The sequence below is a fragment of the Hemicordylus capensis genome, chromosome 2 (assembly GCF_027244095.1).
Source record: "Hemicordylus capensis ecotype Gifberg chromosome 2, rHemCap1.1.pri, whole genome shotgun sequence".
Classification (NCBI taxonomy): domain Eukaryota; kingdom Metazoa; phylum Chordata; class Lepidosauria; order Squamata; family Cordylidae; genus Hemicordylus; species Hemicordylus capensis.
In genome coordinates this window covers 241,120,240-241,145,753 of record NC_069658.1, presented here as the reverse complement: position 1 = coordinate 241,145,753, position 25,514 = coordinate 241,120,240, and the positions used below count along the sequence as shown (strand labels likewise).

The 25,514-nt window shown below is 49.1% G+C and overlaps 2 protein-coding genes across 4 annotated transcripts in view; both read left to right on the top strand.

Annotated features, from left to right (window-relative positions):
- The first annotated feature begins 1,980 nt into the window (after positions 1-1,980).
- LOC128347437 (oocyte zinc finger protein XlCOF6-like) lies at positions 1,981-24,926 on the top strand. Of its 3 annotated transcripts, none has more exons than XM_053302098.1 (6): positions 1,981-2,034; positions 2,695-3,196; positions 3,519-3,645; positions 5,951-6,033; positions 6,706-6,832; positions 22,760-24,926. In XM_053302098.1, exons 2-6 carry the CDS (start codon positions 2,801-2,803, stop codon positions 24,913-24,915), a joined length of 2,889 nt encoding a protein of 962 aa, XP_053158073.1. In that variant the 5' UTR covers positions 1,981-2,034; positions 2,695-2,800; the 3' UTR covers positions 24,916-24,926. The 3 variants fall into 3 exon arrangements, with proteins under 3 accessions (XP_053158073.1, XP_053158076.1, XP_053158077.1); XM_053302101.1 differs by having other exon boundaries at positions 1,987-2,034; positions 2,720-3,196; XM_053302102.1 differs by lacking the exons at positions 1,981-2,034; positions 3,519-3,645 and having other exon boundaries at positions 2,973-3,196.
- LOC128347566 (zinc finger protein 519-like) overlaps positions 2,120-25,514 on the top strand; it is a 30,736-nt gene continuing 7,341 nt past the window's right edge. The window contains exon 1 of the mRNA XM_053302526.1: positions 2,120-2,250. The gene's annotated coding sequence lies outside the window, so the exon portion shown is untranslated. The remainder of the gene's footprint in view (positions 2,251-25,514) is intronic.

The window sequence follows — 25,514 nt, the reverse complement described above, 5'->3', positions numbered from 1 at the left end:
ATGCTGAGGCTTCCGGGGGCCGCGGGGCCCCTGAGCTCCCCAGCCCTTGCCGGCTCCGTCTCAGAGCCGGCCATCATGTGGGCGGCCGATCCGGCTGCCCAGGGCTCCTTGCGCGCTCTTCTGCAGGGAGAGTGTGCTTAGCCCGCTCTCCCCGCAGTTTTTACAAAAGCAAGTCTCACGGATCGTTTCATGTAAAATGGCTACTTCGACTCCTGATTTAGCAGCCAAAGCATGGACGAGGCTCCAGACCATTTGTACATTGTTGAATCCTCCCTGTTTTTCTGCTGGTGCTCCCTGGATTCTCTTGGACCCACTCTAAACTTATTTTGCCTTTCTCCCAGCAGGTGGGACCTGTAACAAAATGGACCCCCATCTTAAATGGGTTGCCCACCTTTAGGAACCCCAATGTGACCCTATAAGCCCCATGGCCCTTTAGAGCAGTAGCCAAGGTGGCACTGGCCAGTGGCGCAGAGGTTTAGGGGTGCTGTTGTGTTCCCTTCACAGCTGAAGGGATATGTTTAAAATGAGGTTCAGCACTTCCCTGAACACACTGAATTATTCAAGATTCCCACCTACTCTGGCCCCAGGAGAATGAAAAGACCAAACCCCCTTTGGCCAGGAAGTCAGAAACTTCTACAGCTGCAGCAAAGGTGTGAGGAGGTGGTTGGCTCTTTGGCGGGTTGAAGCAAGGAGCAGGTAGTGGTGTTTTTAAGTAGCAGTAAACTTCCCAAGGTAAAGCCAAAGGGACCAATTGAAGAAGAGCTAGGTGTGGGTTGGCGGCTAGGGGAAGAGCTGCCCAGGTGGAAGCCCCAGGGGCGAGGGGAGAGCCCGGGGTAGCTCCCTGAAAGGAGTAGCTGGTGGGATTCAGAGCTGAAAGGGCTCACAATGAAGAGACTGCTGAAGAAAGGCTTCTCATCGGCCAAAGGGACACATGCTTGCCAATAGCAACCATGGAAGATCACTGTCCATATACCTTAAATTTTGTTCCCTATGGGCATTCCTAGGTTTTCTATTGTTGGCTATTGGCAAGTAGGCATTCCCTGTTGGCAAGTCGTTTAGTATCACCTTGTTGGGGATTGAGGCGGGGGAGATAAACATGAAACAAGGGTTTAAACACGGGTCCCGTTGAATGGAAGGAAGGGCGGACGGGGTGGAAAAGAAAGGCTTGGGTGGTCTTGGTCATACACTCAGAGGTGCTTCTTCGGATCGTTCAAAACATATTGCATTATCTTTTCATACAGCCCTATAAGATAGGTGGCAATACTGGAAGGTGGAGACGAGCTGGTCTGTAGTAGCAAACATGACTTGTCCCCTTAGCTAAGCAGGGTCTGCCCTGGCTGTGTATGAATGGGAGACAGCATGTGAGCACTGTAAGATCTTCCCCTCATGGAGCTCCTCTGGGAAGGGCAGAAGGTTCCAAGTTCCCTCCCTGGCATCTCCAAGGACGGGCTGAGAGAGATGACTGCCTGCAACCTCGGAGATGCTGCTGCCACCCAGTCTGTGTTGACAATACTGAGCTAGATGGAACAAGGGTCTGACTCAGTATATAGCAGCATCCCATGTTGCCATGCACTGACTGAGCATGCTCACTCTTCTGACCGCGTTCCACCACCCACCTACCCACTCCAGCCCTCAAATATATATTAGGCTCGATTAAGAAACATCCAGATGTTGTAGACGAAAACAGGACTATGGGGCATTCCCTTGCGGTGAGGATCTGGAGTGTGTGCCACCAATGCACCTCAGGGCAGAACCAGGGGGAAATAAATTCAACAGGCAAAGCCCATTCTGGTGTTTCCACGTGGGAAGCTGTATCTGTTGCATTTCTACCTCGCGTAGATATGCTAGTTTGGTGGTGTTGGTGTGGCGGTGAGGGTGGGGGGGAGTTTCAGTCCAATGGCATAGTCCTGGTAAGGACTGAGAGTTAACACGTCTTTTTCCGATGTGAACATTTTTTTTCTCTTCTGAAGGGAAAAGGTGGGTGGTAGGAAGCCCCCGTTTGACTGCCGACTGAGATTCCAGCAAAGAGTTAAGGTGAGAGAAACGTGATTCCTAGAGAGGGAAAAAGGGATTGTGATTGGCCACAGTGTCTTCCTGTACCGCCCCCTTCCCTGGGGAAGAAGCAAGGGGGACTCTGGGATCTTTTTCGGGGAGCTCCGCAGTGTGTTTATTTGGAGGATGAGAAAGGGCAAGGACTCGAGGGAGGAGTGAGTGGGTGGACCCTCCCAGGGGCAGAGCAAAACCGAGGAAGTGAGTGGGGGGAGAAGGAGGGAAGAAAGTCACCCCCAAGCAGCCTCCCCATCCAAGCGAGAGACAGAAGCCAGTTTTCCAGCTGCTGCCCTCAATAGCTTTGCGTGGCCCTAAGAGACAGTGGTCCCTGGAGGAGGAGGAGGAAAGGGGGAGAAGCAGATCTGGCTGGAATATTGGGGGAGGAAAGTGGGGTGGGGGAGAGAAGGCTGTTGTGGGCAGCGGGGGACACACAGCCAGCCTTTTCGGGGAGGAGGCTCTGCATTGGTCTGTGACTTGCAAAGGAAGGAACCTCCTTCCATCCTGCAGGGGCCCTTTAGATTTGGTGCCTTTCCTAAAAAGGGAAGCCTCTGTCAGGAGGTCAGATAATTCCCTTTCCTTAGTGAAATGCTTCCACGACTAGGGGGTGTCCTACTTCAAGCACAGAACCACGTTTTTGCTTTGCAGTACTCAGTGGCTTCATCCATTACAGCAGTTCCTGCTGCAAGGACCAGTCTGTGGATAAAACAACTTTGGCCTTCTTGGAGGCTGCCTTTGGAGCACAGAATTGGAGATGGAAAAGCAAGACTCAGGTGGCCCAGAGACCATCAAGGCTGTGAGCGGTGAGGAATTCTGGGAAAAGGCTCTGCAGGAAAGCCTGCATGAGGACATGCTCCCTTCAGATTTACAGCGCCAGCGCTTCAGGCAGTCCTGCTATCAGGAGGTTGAGGGACCCCGAAAGGTTTGCAGCCGACTCCACCACCTTTGCCGTCAGTGGCTCAAACCAGAGCAACACACAAAACACCAGATCATGGACTTTGTGATCCTGGAGCAGTTTCTGACTATTCTACCCCCCGAGATGGAGAGCTGGGTGAGGGAATGTGGAGCAGAAACCAGTTCGCAGGCAGTGGCCCTGGCAGAAGGTTTCCTCCTGAGCCAGGCAGAGGCCAAGAAGCAGGAAGAGCAGCAGGTGAGAGAGTGAGTGGGAGATGAAATGAGTTCTCCTCATCATGTATTCATGTATATAAAAAATCGATATCCCACCTTTCTGTAAGACCTCAGGGTGTCACTAATACGAGAAAGAAGTCAAACTAATTAAGGGTTAAGTCTGCTTACTGAAATGGAGAATCATATAAGCAAGGAGAAATGTCCTGAATTTGCCCGGATTTCTCTCAGTGCCCTTGCAGGGGGAAGTATCCTAACCCTTCTCCCTCCACTCACCCACCCCTGCCATTGTCTTTTCTAAACCCTGCCTCCCCCTTCCCTGCCTGGGATTTCTGTTGGCTTTTCAGGTGCAGGGGCAATTGGCAGAAGCAAACCTCTTTGTTTTTGAGGCAGAGAAGACTCTATCAGATGCCAGACCGAAGCTGCTGCACGGAGGGAGCTCTCCGGAGGATTATTCAGATACCACTTCACTGGGTAAGGAATAGTGGATCCCACTTCTGCTGGGTTTCCCTTAATCCCATGTGCCAAAAAAGGGGTACTTCTTGGTCAACCTGATTCTGTCTGTGGGGGACGAGCAGGGGTGCACTACTGAAATGCTGTGGTGGGCTGAAAGCTTTAGGGCACTGATTATTAAATTTAGTATTAATTAATTAATTAATTGAATTAAAATGAAATTCATTAAAATTAATTCAATTAAAATTGAACTGTAGAAGCTCTTGCAGGCCAAGGTGAATCAAATTAACCTAGTGGAGCCGGGAGCAGAGCATCTGTGCCTCTGCTGCCTGGCTGGCCTGCTTCTCTGGATGGCAGGCCTGCTGGCTGGCCCGCTTCTTCTCACCCCTAGCACTTTCTGGCTTGCCGGAAAGCCGGCCCGCCACCTTCTCCCGCCCACTAGCCTGTCCACCAATTCCCGCTGGCCGGGCAGCCCGCCGCCTTTTCCCAGCAACCAGGCCGGCCCGCTTCTTCTCACTCCCCACACACGGCACTTTCTGGCTGGCAGTCTGGCTGGAAAGTCGGCCTGCCACCTCCTCCCACCTGCCCGGCAATTCCCAGTGGGTGGGCTGGCCCGCCACCTGCTCCCAGCAGCCGGCCAGCCTGCTTCTTCTTACCTCCTGCCACTGCCCGGCAGTTTCTGGTTGGCGGGCCGGCCGGAAAGCCAGGCCAGTGCCCCACCCGTCTGCCCGCTCGCCCGCCAATTCCTGGTGGCTGGGCCGGCCAGCTGCCTGCTCCCGCAAACAGGCCAGCCTGCCACCACCTGCTCCGCACCCAGGCGGCCCACCACGCCTAGAAGAAATAAATATATAGATTGGATTAAACTTCATAACTGTTATTTTTATTATTTATTTATTTAAAATATTGCTATACCACCGAAAACTTGCAACAAAGCCCTTATGGCAACAAAACCCTGATTGGATAACCTCAAACATGATGGGGGGGGGGCAGCAAATCCAAGCAGAGTCATTCATTCCTCAACCTAGTTGTAACTTAATTGAATTAATTGAATGGAGGCATCCAGTTGGAGCGTAGGTGGGGGCACCAGTCCACAGGAGTGAGGGCAAGGCGGTGTGTTCTGCGGGCTTGCTTCCCTCCTCAACTCCCAAGCCTCTCTGTCCTTCTTCAGTTGGGGCTGGGAGCTTCTTAGAAAGGAGCGCGGGTGGCTGGGAAGGTGAGCAGAGCCCTGCCTGGCCCCCCTTTCTGCTGCCCTGGCTCCCCTCGCTTCCATCGGGGCCTGGGACTGAGGGGGCACATGCCTTCTGATGGAGACGGAGTGTGCATGCGTGCCATCATTCTCATCAGGAGGGCAGAGGGGCTCAGGAGGGAGAGCACCAGCTCCCACCCACGTGCTCTCTTTGCTGGTTCAGCCAGCAGCAGCCCCCCAGGCACATGCCTCTGAGAGAGAGAGCGAGGCAGTGCAGGACCTTTTGAACTGCCTGCCCGCCAGCTTGCCTTTCCTCCACTGGCTGAGCAAGAAGAATGTACTCAGAGGGGCTCCCTCCCCTTCCCCCCGCTCCCTTCTCCCCACCAGTTTCCGAGCCCCTCGCTGCTTCTGGGAGCTTCCTGGAAAGGAGGGCCCGTGTGCGCCCTGAAAGAGATACAGAGCACCTGCCTGCACTGAATGAGGCCACGCATGTGCCCTGTATCTTCTTCAGGGCTCAAACGCACCCTCATTTCCAGGAAGCTCCTAGCTTCGAGGGGCTCAGGAGCTGGTGGGGAGAAGTGAGTGGGGGCGGGGGGAGCGAGCCCCATGGAGGGCTCAGGAGGTGAGTAGTAGGCCAAGAGAAAAGGCCTCGTGGGGTGGATGTTGTGCTGCGTGAGCCTGTTTTATAGTCCACAGCTGATGGGATGGACAGAGGACCCTCAACCTGATCAGAGCTGCGTTGGAGCAGGGAGCTTTCAGAGCAGTTGCCCTGCAGGCTTGATGGGCAGAGAAGCACGTGGGGAAGGAGACTGGGGGGTGATTTTTGCTCCTCTTCTCCCCTCTCCTCGCAAAACTGCTGTTTCCTGCAAGAAATATGTCCATGAGTGAGGCACAGTACAGACTACTACTATATACTGCTCATCAACCAGCGGTCTCTAAGCGGTTTACATGGATCAATCAAAGAAACAATCAAACATGTCCAAGGGATCAGTGCTTTTGCAGGGAAGGGACAGAAGCCAACAACACTTCCAGATCTCATCCCCCATGTGCTGCTCTGCCCATCAAACCTGCAAGGCAGTGAAGCTTCCTAATGTAACATTGTATTACTCGACAAAAAAGGATCGCTTTTGTCTCTCTTAGTTCATGGAAGACCACTGGAGGTGTTGACAAGATCATGGCTCCCCTGTGTGGATGGAGAAGCAGCTTCTACCCAACCAGATCAGGTAGGAGAGGGATCATGTGGGGGACAGCCTAGGTGCCTTTCCCTGAGTGTGAAATAATATTTGCATCTCTGTAACCTGCCCCCTATCCTGCTAGAGCATCCTTAGCTGCTTCATTTTAATTATCCTCAGAGATTTGTGTATGGACAGGGGTGCACCTAGGTAATTTGAGTCCTCAGACCACGCAATCGATAGCCCCCGCGTGCGAGGCCACTTGAAACCTTTGGGGAATCAGCGCTGCCAGACCTCTGCTGTTGTTTCCCCTTCTCCCCTCTACACACACACACACACAACCTGGCGGCAGGGAACCAGAGCAATGCTGGGCCTGTCCATTTAGGCCAGCTTCTTTTACTAACTGCGAGGTGCGCCTATGCAGTTGAGAGATCAGTCCCTGCTGCAGGGGGAGGGAGGGGGAGGGAAGAAGGGCTGCTCTGCGCTCCCACCCGCAGCCACACCTCGGATTCAGTAAGAATTTTTTTTTAAAAAAAACAGCGGAGGTTTCTGAGGCAGGCATGGGGTGGCTGACGGAGGCACCCGGCCACGGCCATATGGAGGTGCCCCCCGGACTATGGAGGACTGGACTGGGCCCCCAAGGTCTGGGGCTTAGAGCGCCTCTGTGTATAGGGAGAGAGGGTCTGTTTTCTGCCCTGTGAGTCCAACATGTTCTTGTTTCAGGGTGCCGTGTCCTTTGAGGAGGTGGCTGTGCATTTCACGGAGGAGGAGTGGGCCCTTCTGGATGCAGACCAAAGAGCCCTGCACAGAGCAGTCATGGAGGAGAATAGGCAGAATGTGGCCTCTCTGGGTAAGGCTCCCTCACTCTCCAGGAATGGCTGCTGCTGCTTCTTTTATCCGGACCCAGCATTCCTTCTTGGTGTATTCTTCTGGCAGGGTTGTGGGGCCTCTGCTGGGTGGGGGAACACTTATCCAGCGTCCTGTGGTTGGAAGTGTTGTTGTTAGAAGTGTTAGACTTCGAGATCAGGGGCTTCTTGCTGTCTTGCCTTGGGAGGATGTGGAATATTCTGAAAAAGTGCTTCTCTTCCCTGTGTTTGAGCCCTACTGACTTTTCCATCACGATTGCTTTCGCCACTTGAATTTCAAGCCAAGCTGGGAGAACAGCAGCTTCCTTCTGGCATCGGACTGATGCTTTCTACTTTAAGCAATACAGCATCACCAACTGGCTTTTTGGGCATTGGGATGGGACCCTCTGCCAGCTGGCATTCATGTCTGGAATTAGTGCTTTGGAGGCCATTGGGTGAAGCTGTGCAGGCCGCAGCCGAACCATGCCCTGAAGTGGGACTTTGGATATTGAGAATGTGCCGGGAGGGTTGTGGTGAGAGCCGTGATGAGCTCCTTTGGCATCCTTCTAACCAGCTAATACATAAACTGCGGAGGATGAGCCTTAGTGGGGGGAAGAGGTGATTTGGCAGGTGGGCTCCAAATCCTGAAGAAAATATTCCCAATGAATAGCAGGGAAACTCATGCATTGATCTGAATCTTAAGAACATAAAAACATAAGAACAGCCCTGCTAGATCAGGCCCGAGGCCCAATCTAGTCCAGCATCCTGTTTCACACAGTGGCCCACCAGATGTTGCTGGAAGCCTACAGGCAGGAGTGGAGAGCATGCCCTCTCTCCTACTGTTACTCCCCTGCAACTAGCACTCAGAGGCATCCCGCCTTTGAGGCTGGAGGTGGCCCACTGCCCTCTTGTCTGCACTGTTTGGTAGCATCTCTCCAGGGTCTCTTGCACAGGACTTCTCAACCTGCTACCCAAAGCCTGAACTGGGTGTGTGGAGGACTCAGTCTTGGGCCTTCTGGACACAAATGCTGCCTGTTCTTTCTCGGTGCTGATGGCTCTCTGTCCTGTTTGTTGATAGATATAAGTTTATTCGGTCATTGACCAGCAAACATTTACAATAAACCGGTACCAATGTTATTTTACAAATAATATAACAAAACCTGGCCCTAACAGAGATAATATCAGTGTCCACATTAGTTAAAAGATAACTTAAATAAAATTCATCAGACCGGCCAGGCAAATTATCTAACACTAGTGGTTTTGTAGCGCGTTGGATAACGGGCGCTAGGGGAGCTCTGCGCTCCAGACCACCGCCGCCATTACCCCTCCCGCCCGTGGCTCTGGCCGTGCCCGCCACTCACCGCCGCCCGCGGCTCCGGCCGGGCCCACCACCCACCGCCGCCCGCGGCTACGGCCTGGTCCACCGCTGCCCGTGCCCACCGCCGCATTCTTCTCCGCCGCCTCGTCCGGCGGCCATCCTGGGCGGCCAGAAGCGGCCGCCCCGAAGAAGCCGGGTAAGCGGCAGCACGGCCAGGCCTCGGCCATGGCTCTGCCGCCTCCTTGGCCGCGCCGTCTCCTCTGGCCGAGGCGGCGGCTTTGCCGCCGCCTCGGCCAGTGTCCCCCGCCGCCGCTTACCCGGCTTCTTCGGGGCAGCCGCTTCTGGCCACCCAAGATGGCTGCCGGGTGCTGGCGGTCCTGGCTCCCTGGCTCTGTTCTGGCCATGCGCTTCGCGCATGCCCAGAAGAGGCCAGGGAGGCACGGACACACGCTTGGTGTCCGTCCACGGACGGACACCAAGCGTTTTATAGATAAGGATAGAAGTCTTAAATGGGGTTCACTATAAAAATCACAATAAAGAATAACATGCGAGGTGGATTCTATAACCCCTTTGCCACATGGGCAAAGTCGTAAAAATAGCGGAACTCCCTTAAACCTGCCATCCAGTCTTGCTGTAGGAAGAACATTTAAACGTGCTAAAGTGAGGGCTCGTCTAAATGTAGGGACAAGCACCACATCAAAATACTTAGCTGGTTTAAGATTAATAGCTTGACTCCCTAAGTATAAACCCTGCTTGAGCCACGCACCTTCTTGTTGAACTTCTATATCCAGGACGCGTTGCTTAATTAACTTCCTGGCTTGCTCAGTTCCTACAGTATGCAAATCCTCTACAGAGAGGCCGAAAAAAGAAAATTTACTCAACACAACTCGTTTCCAGCTCGAATTAAAACCATCATTCATAGCCAAAGAGGCTAAACCCGCCTGTCCAAAACTCAGTTTTAACCAAAATCGAAAAATACAGCACCAGTATAAGGATTCCAACCTAATAAGCCCAACTTCTCTTTTGATGACAGCATTCGGAGCACAACACGGTACTTGAAAAATGCATCTAATAAGCTTAGTTTGGATAGCCTCCAGTAGGGCAAAATTATTTGCAGGTCCCAGTTGGGCTCCATATAAGAGCAAAGGCAGTACTTTGGCTGTTTAAAGTCTCACTGTTGCAGGTATAAAAGCAGCACCATGTGTAAAATGATAGGATTTGATCTTATTTACAACCAGTTGAGCAGACTGCTGCCTGATGGAGTTAAAATGGGCATTTCTAGAGCCAACAGAGTGAAACGTAATTCCTAGATATCTAAAGGAATTAACCTGCTCAATCTTGTGTCCTTGTATGGACCAATTATAACGCCTAGCTCGCTGGGCGAACACTAAGACTTTAGTCTTACTATAGTTTATTTCAATAGACTCTTGGTTACAAAAGGATGAGAACAGTCTTAGGGCATGCTTAAGGCCTATCGGTGTCTGCGACATAATAGCCATGTCATCCGCATATAATAATATGGAGATGTGCCTATCGGCTAACTTTGGTGGATGAATAGAAAGGGTGGACAAACAAGTAAACACAGAATTAACATATATGTTGAACAAAGTAGGAGCAAGTATACAGCCCTGACGTACTCCTCTAAAAGTTGGAATTTCCGATGTTAACTGTCCAGTTGGGCCATAACGAACTTTTCAAACAAGACTAACAATAAGTTTGAGTAATCTTATACCTATTCCAAGAGCTTCCAATTTAGACCACAGTCTCTCTCTAGAAACCAAATCAAATGCAGCTTTAAGATCAATGAATAAAGTGTGGAACCTGGGGACCTAGAATACTTCTCTGCCAGAAATTGAAGGGTAAAAGCATGTTCCATGGTGGAACGGCCCTCCTGAAAGCCTGCCTGCTCGATAGCTAAAATGTTATTTGCCTTGCGTAAATTTTACTAATAACATTAAGTAAGCTAATGGGACGATAGTTGGCTGGGCCCTCATGCCTACCTTTTTTATAAAGAGGAATTATTATAGCAAGGCCCCAATTGCTGGGTATGTTAGCAGTTGTATCTATATAGGTAAATAATGAGGCTAAAACTTCTATACCACCCAAAACTCACGTCTCCCCTTTAGTGTCACTCATTTGGTGGCTGGCCCACTGCCACTGGCAGCACTCTAAATAGCCCTAAGCAGCAAGCTCTGGCAGATGGAAACCAGGTAACTGCCAAGTCACCCCCTTTGGGCCCTAGCAGGTGCGTAACGAGGAAGGGGCAGGCAGGGCACGTGCCCTAGGCGCCATTGTAGGGGGGGGCACAAAGTGGCTGCCATGCCCCGCCCCCAACCACACAATTATTTTTTAATTTTATTTTCTTTAAAAAAAATCACTCCCCCCGCTGCTGCTCACAGCTGCCGCCGCCGTGGCTGACCCACCCACACACCCCCACTCTCCCAGGCGAAATCTCCAGGGCACTGGCGGGCGGGAGGGCGGGCGCTCTCCCATTGGCTGCTCAAAAGACTGTGTGCCTGCTTGTGTGCTGTGGGCAGTTGCAGCAGCTGATAGGCTCTTCTTCTGCCCCTTCCACTGCTGAACTTTCCCATTGGGCGCCGGCGCGCCCTCCCCGTCCCCAGCCAACTGCTCGCCTGCTTGCCAGTTGCCCTCCTGAGCACAGCCGCCAGAACCTTCTCCTTTGTTGTGTTGCCAACTTCTGCCCTGTCCTGCCTCAGTCCGGCGCACTGCTGGAGAGAGACCCGAGGAAAGGCAGGTGGCGGGGAGTCGGGGACCAAGGAAAGACGCTACCCGGCACAGAGGCAGTCATTCTGTGCAAGGGAGAGGCCGGGGGGCGGAATGCCTGCTGCTGCACTGCCTCCGATGCAGCCTCCGAAAGCCCCATTCCTCTGAGGGGCCACCTCTCCTCCTCCTCCTCCTTCTTCCTGCCAGAGCTCGGGAAGCTCTGGGCAAGTGCCAAGCCAAAGGCTCTTACGGGCTGCTTTTCATTGGAAATTTTCAGGAGAAAGTAGGGCAGGGGGCACTTCGCAGCCATGCAGCAGCCTGATCTCATGCATGTTTATTCAGAGTAAGTCCCTGAGTCTAGAGCCGGACTGGGGGCATTGAGAGGGCGATGGAATGTATCTGGGGAGGGCGCTGGGTTTTGAGCAGAATGGGTGCTTAAGGGTGGGAGAATTCACTGCTGCTGAGTGTGGCGAGGCACGGGGCGCCCTGCGGGGGGGGGCACACCAGGAATATGCCCTGTTGCCCTGCGGGCCAGTCGGAGCCTGGGCCGTGACTGATTTCAGTGGGACTTACTTCCGCTCGCAGTAAAGCCCCGAGCCTGGGAAACCACCTTCTGTACTCGTACAGTACCCTTTTTGAAATGTGGTGACAGAAGAGCTTCATGTTATGCAGTTACAGCCAAGCCTCGGGGTATCTTGGTAATTCTTATCTACCACAGGCAGATCCGACAGCTTTTGGAGCCTGTGTGAGTGATGGGAGGGCGGGGGGCAAGAAAATGAGAAATCTGTTGAGCAAGGAGCATTTGGGGTGGGGAAGGCGAGGCTGGATACCACTTTGCTGTCTGGTAGGGCAGCCTGTTTACATAGGGAAATCCACATTTGTTATGGACAGTCCATAGGGTTCTGATGAGCAACGGTGGGCTTATTGGATTAGTCCATTATACTAGGAAACAGTTCATTTGGTTAAGAGAAAGGAACTGCTCGATCCTGTTGGCTGAGATGTAGGAACTGTACAAGGCAACTGCAAAGGTGACCCCACTGGAGTTTAGGTAGTTTCACTCACTCACTCACCCCTGTTCCACTGTGGGTCCGGTAGCTGCTGCCACCAGGGCAATCCCTAGGGGTGTGTGGGGCTGAGGGTGAATTAGCATATTTGGGAGCCCCCTTAACACTTCAACTAAATCAATAATACACATTGCCTATTACCAAGACATAAATATACACACTTTTAAGACATTTGCATCCCAAAATTCAAATTGGAAAGCATCATACCACCATCCATCCAAATTGTTCACAGAATGCCCACTGCTCCTCCATTTCAAAGGAAGAAAATAATCCATCTGTTTCTGACACAACATTTTTTATCCTACATTTCTATTCCGCTCTTCCTCCAAGGAATCCAGAGCAGTGTTCATGGTTACTTATGTCTTCACAGCCACCCTGTGAGGCAGGTTAGCTGAGAGAGATATGACTGGCCCAGAGTCACCCAGGGAGATTCATGTTTGAACAGGGATTCTAACCCGGGTCTTTCTGGTCCTAGCCCAAGACTCTAACCAGTGTTCCCTCTTATTTCTTAAATCAGAGAGTGGAATGAATTTGTTCTGGGCATCAGTATCAGAGCAGTGTGTGCACATGTGAATAATTATATATAGATTTATGGCACGCACACATGCACACACAGAGACACACACACACACTCTCTCTCTCTCTATAAACATGGAAGGAAAGAAATGTATTTTACAATTCTATTTGATTTATAAAATTGGTGCTCCTTCAAGGCAGAATTAACTGGAAGGTGCTCCTTCCAGACAGTATTTACTTCATCAAAATAAGTCATCAAAAATATTAAATATAGGAACTTATTAAATACAAGTTCCTATATTTAATATTTTTGATGACTTATATTGATGAAGTAAATACTGTCTTGAAGGAACACCACCTATCACACAAATGGAATAATGCTGTAAAGTTGTGTGTCTCACTAAATAAACTCCGAGTAAGAATCTAACCCCTTTCGACAAAGAAATCATTATTTTAGGAACAACACTTATCAAAAATATTTTAAATATTATCTACAGACAAGAAAAGCATGTCTTTGTAACTTTATTTATTTATTGGATTAACATAGTCTTATGCCGCCCAAAACCCGCGTCTCTGGGCGGTAAAACACCAGTTAGAACAAAGTAAATGATACAGCAAAACACTGCAAAAATTCAATCCTTAAAACATTTTAAACCATGTTAAAACTATTAAAACAATATTTAATTAAAAGCCTGGTTGAATAAATACGTCTTTAAAGACTTTTAAAAAGTTATCAGAGTACCAGAGAACAGGTTAGAACCAGCACCTTGTATTTTGCCCGAAAACCTATTGGCAGCCAGTGTAGATCTTTCAAAACGGGAGTAATATGGTCTCTCCTAGATGACCCAGAGACAAACCTGACAGCCACATTCTGTACCAAGGGCAGCCCCACCTAGAGTGCATTGCAGTAATCCAGTCTGGAGGTTACCAGCGTATGTACCACTGTTCTAAGGTCATTTATCTCAAGAAACGGATGCAGGTTGCATATCAGCCGAAGCTGATAGAAGGCACTTCTGGCCACTGCCTCAGCCTGGGATCACCAGGGAGAGGTTTGTGTCCAGAAGCACCCCCAGACTGCGTACTTCTTCCTTCGGGGGAAGTGTGACCCCATCCTTGGTAATATTATCAATGTAGTTGTCTCGTATATAAACAATCACCTTTCTTTCCATATTTTAATCTATAAGGACTTCCCATATATGAAATGGTTTATCTTCATCAAAAGCACTGATAATAACTACAACATTAGACAATTCAATGGAACTAACACTAAATGAAATGCAAGAATATCCAAGAACTCCTACTATACACTTCTTGTTACTTTCTCAGAGAATCACATTTGCTGAATCCAACTGGGAAGAAGGCAACGTTTTCTTTTCATGTTACAAGCAACAGAGACCTCACATTGTTCCAAAAGCAAGCAGCAAGCAGGTGTAGCACGCTGCTCCAGCCCAATTTTATCAAAAAGCATCCTCTTCCCATGTGGGGTTCACCTCCTTGTCCTCGGGTGGCCTTTTGGCTCCTCCACTGTGACGAGTGGGGAAAGAGGGGCTTTGCATGCCAGGAAAGAGCTAGGGCAATGTTGATGGGGGAGAAATAGAAATGGGGTTTGATTGGGGGAAGCAGACATGAGGAGGAAAGAAGGTCAGAAAAGACAGCAGAGAAGGATGATTAAGGGGGAAGGGTGGGTGGGAAGAGGGATCAAAGAGAGGCACCTTTTACCGTGGTGATTCGCTTTATTGAGCAGGGGGAGAGTAACTGGCCCTATCCACCCCCCAGCACAGTACTTCCTGTGACTGTTGCTGGTGTCTATCTTATGTTTCTTTTTAGATTGTGAGCCCTTTGGTGACAGGGTTCCATCTTATTTATTTGTTATTTCTCTGTGTAAACCACCCTGAGCCATTTTTGAAAGGGCGGTATAGAAATAGAATAAAATAAAATAAAATAAAATAAAATAAGAAAAGACAGCAGAGAAGGATGAAGAAGGGGGAAGGGCGGGTGGGAAGAGGGATCAAAGAGAGATATGGAACTAGGAAGGCAAGATGGGAGGAGAGGAGAGAGTTATGTGAAACTGATGCAAAATTAATTACTAAAATGTATAATCTGTTGTTATGTGAAGAAACAAGAGATGAAGTGGTAAAATTAACAATGGTAAAGTGGGCACAAGAAGTAGGTCATAATATTAGTCTAGAGGTCTGGGAGAAGCTGTGGAAGTAAGACCTCAAATTCACAGCGTGCTATAATTTAAAAGAAAATTTTATAAAAATGATGTATAGGTGGCACCTAACACCTAAGAAACTAGCGTTAATGTACAAAAATGTATCTCATAAGTGCGGGAGATGTAAAGAAAGTGAGGGGTCCTTCTATCACATGTGGTGGTCCTACAGGGAGGTAAAGTGGTTTTGGGATATGATTTATGATGAATTTAAAAAGATTTTTAAGCGTATTTCACAAGAGACCTGAATCCTTCCTGTTGGGCGTAATTAATGAAGAAATCCCAAAAGAAAACAGAAATTTATTACTATATCTTACGACGGCGGCTAGAATGGTTCTTGCTCAGAAATGGAGATCTGTGGATATTCCAGCAAGAGAAAAAAGGTTGATGAAGGCCTATGAATATGCAGAAATGGCAAAATTTATTGTATTAGTAAGAGATGGCTATATAGAAAGTTTCTAGAAGACTGGGAACTCTTTCTGTGGTACATGAAAAACAATGTGTATTTGGATTTATTAACGGAAATGTAAAAATAACAGTTGAGGAATTTGTTTTAGTAATGAAATATGGTGATATAATAACTAGATACATAAATATGAAGAAAATATTTATATGAGAACCAAAATGGATGTTACAGTATAACTATGTGGAAAGATGAACTGAAAGTCACATTGGCATGCAGAAAACTAATAAAAATATAAATACAAAAGAGAGAAGAGAGGAAGAGCAAGGGGGAGGGGAGACCCAAGAGGAAAGTGCTGTGAATGTAGCAATGGGGCACGCAGGAGAAGGGCAAGGGGCAGTTGGGGTCCAGAGAGCAGTCAGAGCAGCAACCAAAAGCTGATCCCCAAACTCTGACTCCAGTGGAGTCCCACAAGGGACAGAGCAAGAAAGAAGGAAAACCAGTAAGGAGCTGACAGTAACACCAGAAATAGGAAGAAAAAATAAAAGAGAAATGAGCAGGGAGATGAAGAGGAAGGGGGCAAGGAGAAAGAGAAAGCAGAGGGGACTGAGCGGGAAGTGAGAGAGGGACCTGAGGACGGCTACTTGGCTCCAGTCAACAGCAGCTCCTGCCTGCTGGTTGTTACTGCCTCCTGCTCATCCTCCATCACGTCTGTCTGTCTGTCTCCTCCGTGGCGATGGCTCATGTGTGCAAGTGCGCGCACAGGCGCAGTCTGAATGGTAGCATTCAGCCCTCACTTCCTCGTTGTGGCTTGGGAGCGATACTTGCAGCAGCAGGGGAAAAGATGGCAAGGGGGAAACGACATGCAGCAGCCATCCCAAGCGCACGAGGGGACTGCGCAGCTGCCGGAATGGGCTGAGCAGGGAGCCACACCTCTGTGTGCACTCCCTCAGCTGCACAGCTTAGAGCCCCAAGCCGGAAGTTCAGGACAGCAGCGAGACAGAAGCTAAGGACGGCCCTTGCTGCCACCACTCTCTGCTGGATGAGGGAATTGGTGAGGGGCAGGTCCGGTGGATGCTGTGAAGGTGGTGCTTCCGCTTTTTCCGAGGAATGGGGAGGGCATCCTAACTTGACGGGTTGTCAGCCTTCTCATGCTTCAAGACAGGGCCCATCAGATTTCATATCTGTATATACCATGCTGCTCCAGCCACACACCCAACCCAGTTCCGGCCTTGTCTCGCTTCAAGACAGTCCACCAGCTGCCCAGTCTCTTCTAGCTGCCTTAGGCTTGTTTTTTCCTTTGTTATCCTCTACCTTTTTGGTTTGTGTCTCTGCACTTGTTCCACTCATGGAGCTTTCACATTGCGGCAGCATGCTGAAGGGCGCCTTTTCGGAGGGCCCCCTCTCAGAGGCTCTGTTGGCACCCGCCTCTGCGGTGTCTGGGACCGCTGCCGTGTACACTGCTGGGCTTTCTGAGGGAACGCTTGCTAAAAGCTCCGAGATGGCTCTGTGCCTAGAGCTTGTTCCGCCCCGAAAAGCGGCAAAGAAGACCAAACACTTAACGGGCCCAGACGTGGCCTAAAAGAAAAAGGAATGCAAGCTGGGCTTCGGCGGTAGGGATGGGTCCGGACCGGTCCAGAGGCCATTGTAAAGGCCTCCGGATTGTCCGGACTGGTCTGGACCTGGCCGGTTCGGTTCGGGTGGAGGGGGTTTATTTAAGGGTGGGGAGGGTTTACTTACCCCTCCTGACGCTTTTCCCCCTCCAGGGCTCATATATATTGTAATAATTGGGGCAGCAGGATACCTCCCTGCCGCCCCTTGTCCTTCTGAATGCCGCCTCCAGGACGGGGTGGGTGCGCGCACGGCTCTGCGAAGGAAAGATCCTGAGGACTCACGTTTTAAAAGTTAACTACCGATGACAATGGTAAACCCCAACGAGAAGCCGGCACAGCACCGAGCCGGCCTCCGGCGCCTCCTCGCTCGGCGGCTCCCACATCCTGAGCCGCCGCCAGCAGCCACTGCGAGGAGCTCCGCCAGGGAGGACGCGCCGACGTGCCGAGCCCACCCTCACTTCCGGCTCCTAGGCGACTTCCCCCCACATACAGCGTGGCTGCCTGCTTCTCCTCCTCCCATCGGGCCATGCTGTATGTGGGGGGAAATCGCCTGGGAGCCGGAAGTGAGGGTGGGCTAGGCGCGTTGGCGCGTCCTCCCTGGCGGAGCTCCTCGCAGTGGCTGCTGGCGGCGGCTCAGGATGGGGGAGCCGCCGAGCAGAGAGGCGCCCGGCAGCTCTGCGGTTCCGTGCACACCCCTATCCGGCGGGGCTCCACATTGTGAGAGGCTTCAGCTATAGGCAGTACGGGTGCGACTATCTCCAACAGTCTCAATGAGATTCCCGCCAAAACCACGGCAGCCATTATGGTCTCTCCTCAGCCCGTGCCTGTTTCTAAGGCTGTGCCTTTGGCCTTGCCACTCGCTGCTTCTGCACTCCTACAGGGGGTGCGCTCAGACACGCCTGAGACTATTACCAGCCCTAACAATGAGGCTTTGTCAGCCAGTGAGTTGCAGTGGTTGGGGGACTTTGTTAAAAAACAATGTTTGTCCCTGGTGTCTCCTTTATTGGAACAGTTCTTCAGGGCAGGTAGCTGCCATGGCTCCCCCACTTTGGGGAGGGGTGGCATCTGAAGCCCTGGCTAAGTGCCCTAGGTGCCCTTCCTTTTCTGATTCAAGCCCTCAGAAGGGCTGTTCCGCAGAGCAAGCGGTTTCAGTTTCCCCTCCCCCCTAAAAGGAGGCTCCATAAAAGAAAAAGAGTGCCACTGTCGGATGAGGGCATTAGGGCACCTAAACGCCCCCTAGTGGCTCCTCTGCCAGCAGCAGCCTCTTCTGTTGTTACTGCTGTGCCTCCACTTCATCGCTCGGCTGCTGTTTCTTCTGACACAGAGTCCTCTGAGTCAGAAAAGGAAGAAGGGGAATTGTCTGATGAACAAAACCCTCCTCCAGAGAAGCCCAGCTCTTCTCGTTTGTTTTCCTTGTCAGAGTTCGAGGTTTTGTTGGCCAAAGTGAAAAGAGTTATTAAGGATGTGTCCCCAGAATCAGGGGTTCCTTACACTTCAGGTTTGGATCAAGAGGTTTTTCCCTCTACCTCGGCTTCAACAGACACAGTTCCTTTTCCCACTCTCTTCAAGGATGTAATGTTAGCAGAGTGGGGGGGTGCCTGTTACCACTAAACCTGTTTTGACTTTTCCTAAGAAATTCTATACTCTGCCGCCTGACATTATGTCTTTGTTAGCGGCTTCCATTGTAGATGCCCCTGTGGTGCAATTGGAGTCGTGTGCGTTGCTGACTGAGGAAGGCAATGAGTTTTTTAAAGTCACCTGAGGAGAAGAAGGCGGATCATCTTCTATGAAAAAGTCACAAGGCCTCGGCCACTGTCATTAGAGCAGTGACTACCAATTCAATCTTTGCTAGGGTGTCCATTCTTCGGGCGAAAGAACTGATAAGATTGGTGCCTCCAGAAAATGTTAAACTTTGGCAAGGTCTTTCTAAATTGGCCAGGGCGTCTGCTCTTATGGCTGACACAAGCCTTGATTGTCTGCAACATGCCTCCCGTGCCATGGCAGCAGGGGTGGTGGTCAGGAGAGGCTTATGGCTGAGACATTGGAAAGTAGACACGAAGTCAAAGTTGCCTTGGCTGCTACTCCCTTTTTAGGAGGGAAGTCATTCAGAGAGACTTTAGATCCAGTTTTAGTCGGAACCAGTGTCCAAAAAGAAAAAGAAAAAGCCATGCCTATGGGGTGAGGGGAAGCTCGTAGAGGGTTTAGGGGTAATTCCTCATTTCAGAGTTCCTTTCGTCCCTACAGGAATTCACCCCACGCAGGTTATGCTGGCTTCAGGGGCACTGACAAAGACAAAGACAACCGAGGCTTGGCATTCAGAGGGTCCTGGAGACCATCCTGGTCCTGCAGGAACAGGGGACAGAATAAGAACTGATTGAGTTCCTTCAGCAACAGCGCAGATTCCAGGAATCGTAAGCAATGACTCCGTCCCGGGACCTGGGTGCTGATCAGCACCGATCAGTCGGTTATTTGTACGGTTACCCAGGGTTATTCAATAGATTTTGTATCTGTTCCCCACAATTTTCTTTACGTAACTCCTGTCTCCAGATAGCATTCCAAAAGGCTTCTGATGGAGCAGGTTATTCTTCGTCTGGTACAGATTCGGGCCGTAGAGCCAGTTCCTACAACAGAATCATGGCAAGGCGTGTTTGCTTTGCTCTTCTTGGTTTCAAAGAAGGAGGACAACTGCTTTGTGAGGAAGCGGACATTCAGGATGGAGTCATTAAAGTCCATCAAAGTCCATCACCGCTCTGGGCTCCTTGGAGGAAGAGCGGGATATAAATGCAAAATAATAAGAGATCGGTCCACCCGGGGAATTGGCTTTCTTCTATAGACTTGTCAGAGGCTTATCTGCACGTCCCAATTCACCTAAGGTATCATCATTTCCTGAAGTTTGTTTACAATCAACAGCAGTTCCAGTACGGAGCATTGCCTTTCAGCCTGTCATTGGTGCCCCGAGTATTTACAAAATTGATGGTAGCTGTCAGCACGCATGCCTGGGAATTCAGGCCTATCCATATTTGGACAATGTGTTGATCAGATCAGTGTCCTACCTTCAAGCAATCAGCGATGTCACCTGCACGGTCCACATTCTGGAGGAACATGGTTTCATTATCACCCGTTTGAAGAGTCATCTTCAACTGTCTCGCATTCTGCTACATATGGTACTGCTTTTCAATATGGAGTTGGCGTTAGTATCTCTACCAGTAGAGTGTTAGAACAAGCTCAGAGAGACTATCGCTCCTTGGATGCTGAAGAAGAAAGGGAACCTCATGTCCCTAGCTCAAATTTTGGGACACTTGATTGCCTGTCTGGACTGTACTCCCTGGGCCAGATGGCATTCCACACCTCTCCAAAGCTTTCTTCTTCCTTATCAATGAGCAATCATGGAAAAGCTTCATTTGAAGGTTACTCTTCCTTCCAAAGTCAGGGAATCCTTTCGAGATCCGGTGGCTTTCTCCGGCACCGGAGAAGGGTATTTCTCTTGATACTCCACTAAAGGTTGTGGTTACAACAGATGCGAGCCTATCTGGTTCGGGGGCACACTTTCTCGATCACCATGCTCAAGGAATATGGCTGGATGAAGATCTCCAGTTCAATATCAATTGGCTAGAATTGAAGGACATATGCCTGGCTCTGTTACAGTTCCAGGGGCTAATTCAGAACCATCATGTCTTGGTCAGAATGGACAATGTTACGGCCAAGGCCCATGTACACCATTAAGGCGGCACGAAGTCGCGAGCGCTTATGCAGGAGGCGGATCGCTTTCTGGCCTGGGCAAAGCTGAACCTGAAGTCCATAGCGGCTGTACACCTGAGCGGGGAGGATAATCTCCAGGCAGACTGGCTAAGTCACCAGTGGATAGACCCAGCAGAGTGGTCGCTGCTGCCAGCGGTGTTCAGTCAGATGGTACACAAGTACGGTCCTCCTCAATTGGATCTTTTTGCAACCATGCACAATACCAAGCTCCTGAGGTTCTTTGCCAGGCATCACTGCAGTCAGGCAGAAGAGATGGATACTCTAGTGTCTTCCTGGCCTCCAGGGTTGCTGTACACCTTTCCTCCAATGCCAATACTAGGTCTGGGGCTGCAGAGGATTGTAGCAGAAGGGGCGGAGGTTGTACTCATTGTTCCATATTGGCCATGCAGACCTTGGTTCTCAGAGCTGGTGTCCATGTTGGTTCAACCTCTGTGGCCACTTCCTCTCAGAAAAGACCTGCTTTCCCAGGGTCTTCTCCTACACCCGGATCTTGGCTGGCTGAGACTTCACGCCTGGAGGTTGAGCATAAGCTCTTAGTGGATAAAGGGTATTCCTCTCGGGTTCCAGATACCATCCTGGTGTCCAGGAGAGTGTCCACCTCTCGCATATATCAACTTACCTCGCCTGCCTTCTGTTCTTGGACAGCAAAGCACGACGTCCTTCCAACCTCTGCTGGAGTGTAAGAAGTTTTGGGGTTTCTGCAGTCTGGTTTAGAGAGGGGTTTTTGTCCAAACACCTTAAGACAGCAGGTCTCTGCTCTATCATCTGTTTTGGACCTCAGGGGTTCTGGTTCTTCATCTTTGCATCCCCATATTAGTCAGTTTTTGAAGGGAGTGAGTAATTTGGCTCCTCCCCCTATCCACAGGTTTCCCACATGGGATTTAAATAAGGTTTTAAATACCTTGACCAAGGCTCCATTTGAACCTCTCAGTTCTATTTCTTTGAGGTATTTGTCGTTCAAGGTTTTATTCTTAGTGGCGATAACCTCTTCTAGGAGGGTCTCGGAGTTGGCTGCCCTCTCAGTGAGACATGAGTTGTGTATTTTTTGAAAAAGAGTCAGTTGTTTTAAAGTTGGATCCTACCTTCTTGCCGAAGGTCAATTCTATTTTCCACAGAAGCCAGGAAGTGTTGTTACCTTCATTCTGTTCCAAGCCCATGCATCCTAAGGAACGTGTGTGGCATAAGTTGGATGTGTGAAGGGCTTTAAGAAATTATACCCACTGAACTCAGTCTTTTAGGAAAATGGGCTGTTTCTTTTCAAGCAGGCTCCCTCGGGATCAAAGCTTCTAAATTGTTTTTGGCCTGGTGGCTTAGGGCTACTATAGCCTTGGCTTATGAGACATTGAACCTACCCGTGCCCAGAGGTATCATGGCTCATTCGACAAGAAGTGTGGCTGCATCGGCAGGTTTTTCAGCAAGAGCTTGCTTGGAGGAGATTTGTAAAGTGGCCACATGGAGCTCTATTTCTCCTTTTGTGAAACACTATAAGTTTTCTTCTTTCTATGATCCGCAGGTGGCGGTTGGAAGGACAATTCTGCAGCAGGTGGTCTAGGCATCCACTCCCTACCCTTGATTTCATTCAGCTTGGGTACGTCCTGTCAAGTTAGGATGCCCTTCCCATTCCTCAGAAAAAGAAATATTGGTAGACTTACCGTCAATTGTTCTTTTTCGAGGTATGGGGAAGGCATCCGGCCCTCCCACGGATGCTGGGAAAGGAATGATATTCCTTGGGTGGCGGGGCTACTCCCAGGGTTCAAGATTGTGCTATCCCTGTTCTTTCTCTTCCTTTGGAGGTCTCTGGATTTTCCCTGGTTGACCTTTCTTGTGTTCTTGTTCATTCTGTTTCTCTGGTGGTTGAAAGCCAGAGTTTTTTCTCCAGTTGGGGGCTACATGCTTTTCGCTCGCAGTCCCAGAACTGGGTTGGGTGTGGCTGGAGCAGCATATTATATACAGATATGAAATGTGATTGGCCCTGTCTGGAAGCATGAGAAGGCTGAGAACCTGTCAAGTTAGGATGCCCTCCCCATACCTCGAAAAAGAACAATTCACGGTAAGTCTACCAATGTTTCTTTTAGGATAATAGAGGCCAACTCCCATCATGTAAAGGGCTCTTTCACAGCAACCCATTTAACTTCACGGCTGGGTAGGAAGCCAAATCCAATCGACACCACACCATTCTTCATTTAATGTCAATCACTGGAGATGACTTTCATGATTTACTTCCTGTTCTGAAGTCCGCTTTGTCATTGGCTTTATTGCTTGATTTAACCCTTCTTTTTTCCCTGCAATCTATACTATGTTTCTTTTTCTTTCTCTCTCCTAGCAGGTGATGGGTGGAAAATCAAGACTGAAGGAGAAGCATGCGGGTCACTAGTAGAAAGAGCAAGATGTAAAAAGAAAGGACAACAGAGAAAAGCAACAAAAGAAAGCAATGAAAGGAAGAATGAAACTCCTCCTGTTCATGCTGGTGACTGCCAAGAAACTCCAATCCAAGAAGAAATAGAGAAGGGAAAGCAAAAGAGGAAGCCCATCTCCTGTGAGAATAGCATTAGTTATAAATTGTGGCTTAAATGTCACTGGGGAAAGAAGAGAAGGGAGAAGAAACCATTTAAGTGCTTGGTGTGTAGAAAGAGCTTCAGTCGGAACTCACATCTAAGAGAACACCAAGGAATTCACACAGGAAAGAAACCATTTAGATGCTTGGAGTGTGGAAAGAGCTTCAGTCGGAGATCAGGTCTTAGGAACCATCAAATAATTGACACAGAAGAGAAAGAATTTAGATGCTTGGAGTGTGGAAAGAGCTTCAGTCGAAGATCATGTCTTAGGACCCATCAAATAACCCACACAGAAGAGAAACAATTTAGATGCTTGGAGTGTGGAAAGAGCTTCAGTCGGAAATCAGGTCTTAGGAGCCATCAAATAATCCACACAGAAGAGAAACCATTTAGATGCTTGGAATGTGGAAAGAGCTTCAATAAGAGCTCAAATCTTAGAGAACATGAAAGAATTCACACAGGAGAGAAACCATTTAGATGCTTGGAGTGTGGAAAGAGCTTCAGTTGGAGATCACGTCTTAGGAGCCATCAAATAATCCACACAGAAGAGAAACCATTTAGATGCTTGGAGTGTGGAAAGAGCTTCAATCATGGTTCACATCTTAGAAAACATCAAAGAATTCACACAGGAGAGAAACCATTTACATGCTTGGAGTGTGGAAAGAGTTTCAATCACAGTTCACCTCTTAGAGAACATCAAAGAATTCACACAGGAGAAAAACCATTTAAATGTCTGGAGTGTGGAAAAAGTTTTATTCAGAACTCACATCTTAGACAACACCAAGTAATGCATACAGGGGAGAAACCATTTAGATGCTTGGAGTGTGGAAAGAGCTTCAATAAGAGCTCAAATCTTAGGGGACATAAAAAAATTCACACAGGAGAGAAACCATTTACATGTTTGGAGTGTGGAAAGAGCTTCAGTTGGAGATCAAGTCTTAGGAGCCATCAAATAATCCACACAGAAGAGAAACCATTTAGATGCTTGGAGTGTGGAAAGAGCTTCAATCATGGTTCATATCTTAGAAAACATCAAAGAATTCACACAGGAGAGACACCATTTAGATGCTTGGAGTGTGGAAAGAGCTTCGTTCAGAGCTCAAATCTTAGACAACATCAAAAAATTCACACAGGAGAGAAACCATTTAGATGCTTGGAGTGTGGAAAGAGCTTCAATGATAGTTCAAATCTTAGAGAACATCAAAGAATTCACACAGGAGAGAAACCATTTAAATGCCTAGAGTGTGGAAAGAGCTTTATTAAGAACTCAATTCTAAGACGACACCAAGTAATGCATACAGGGGAGAAACCATTTAGATGCCTGGATTGTGGAAAGCACTTCAGTCTGCGCTCAAGTCTTAGGAACCATCAAATAATCCATACAGGAAAGAAACCATTTAGATGCTTGGAGTGTGGAAAGAGCTTCAAACAAAGTTCAGACCTTAAGAAACACCAAAGAATTCACACAGGAGATAAACCATTTCGATGCTTGGAGTGTGGAAAGAGTTTCAACCAGAGATCACAGCTTAGAGAACATGAAGGAAATCACACAGGAGAGAAACCATTTAGATGCTTGGAGTGTGGAAAGAGCTTCAGTAACAGCTCATGTCTTAAGAGACATCAAAGAATTCACACTGGAGAGAAACCATTTAAATGCTTGGAGTGTGGAAAGAGCTTCAAACAAAGTTCAGACCTTCAGAAACACCAAAGAATTCACACAGGAGAGAAACCATTTAGATGCTTGGAGTGTGGAAAGAGCTTCAGTCAGAGCTCAAGTCTTAGAGGACATGAAAGAATTCATACAGGAGAGAAACCATTTAGATGCTTGGAGTGTGGAAAGAGCTTCAGTCAAAGAGGAGGTCTTAAGAAACACCAAGGGATTCACGCAGGAGTTCAAGTATTTCAGATGGAGCTCACATCTTAAGAATCACCAAGGAATTCACACAGGAGAGAAACCACGTAAATGGCTGGAGTGTTGAAAGAGCTTTTGTCAGAGTTCAGTCCTTGCAAAACACCAAGGAATTCACAAAAGAGAAAAATGATACAAATGCCTATAGTGTGGAAAGAGCTTCAGTCCTAGCTCCCACCTTACCCAAGATGAAAGAATTCACACCTGAAAGGATATACATGTTTTTCATGTAGATAGAGCTTCCATCTCACTTCCCCTTTCCCTTCCCAAACATGTTGTCGAGGAGAGTGGAGCAGAGACTTTCTAGCCACCCCTCTCCTCTCCCCCACTTCCGAAAAAAGAAGGGTGGGGACAGAGGAGCTGTGGTGGGCAGCCGTGTTCCCTCTCATGTTTAGAATCGGTTAGTGGAAAGAGTTTTGCTTAAGTGGGCAGCAGCATCAAGTCAGTGTGCTCACAGAACTCTTACTCACTTACACACAGACCCACACATGGTTTACTGACTATTGCGCAAAAGAAATGTTTGCATGTTGGGAAGGAGGCTACATTTAGAAAGCTTCTTCCTGCCATTTAGTTCCCAATGTGCCAAGTATGTGGGTTCATCATACATTCAGTCA

What these genes read in the sequence shown, in the direction of transcription:
- LOC128347437 (XM_053302098.1), top strand. Translation starts at nt 2,801, where the DNA reads ATGGAAAAGCAAGACTCAGGTGGCCCAGAGACCATCAAGGCTGTGAGC. An exon ending in TTCAGATACCACTTCACTGG is followed by an intron (nt 3,646 to 5,950) that starts GTAAGGAATAGT and finishes TGTCTCTCTTAG; the next exon opens with TTCATGGAAGACCACTGGAG. An exon ending in CTTCTACCCAACCAGATCAG is followed by an intron (nt 6,034 to 6,705) that starts GTAGGAGAGGGA and finishes TTCTTGTTTCAG; the next exon opens with GGTGCCGTGTCCTTTGAGGA.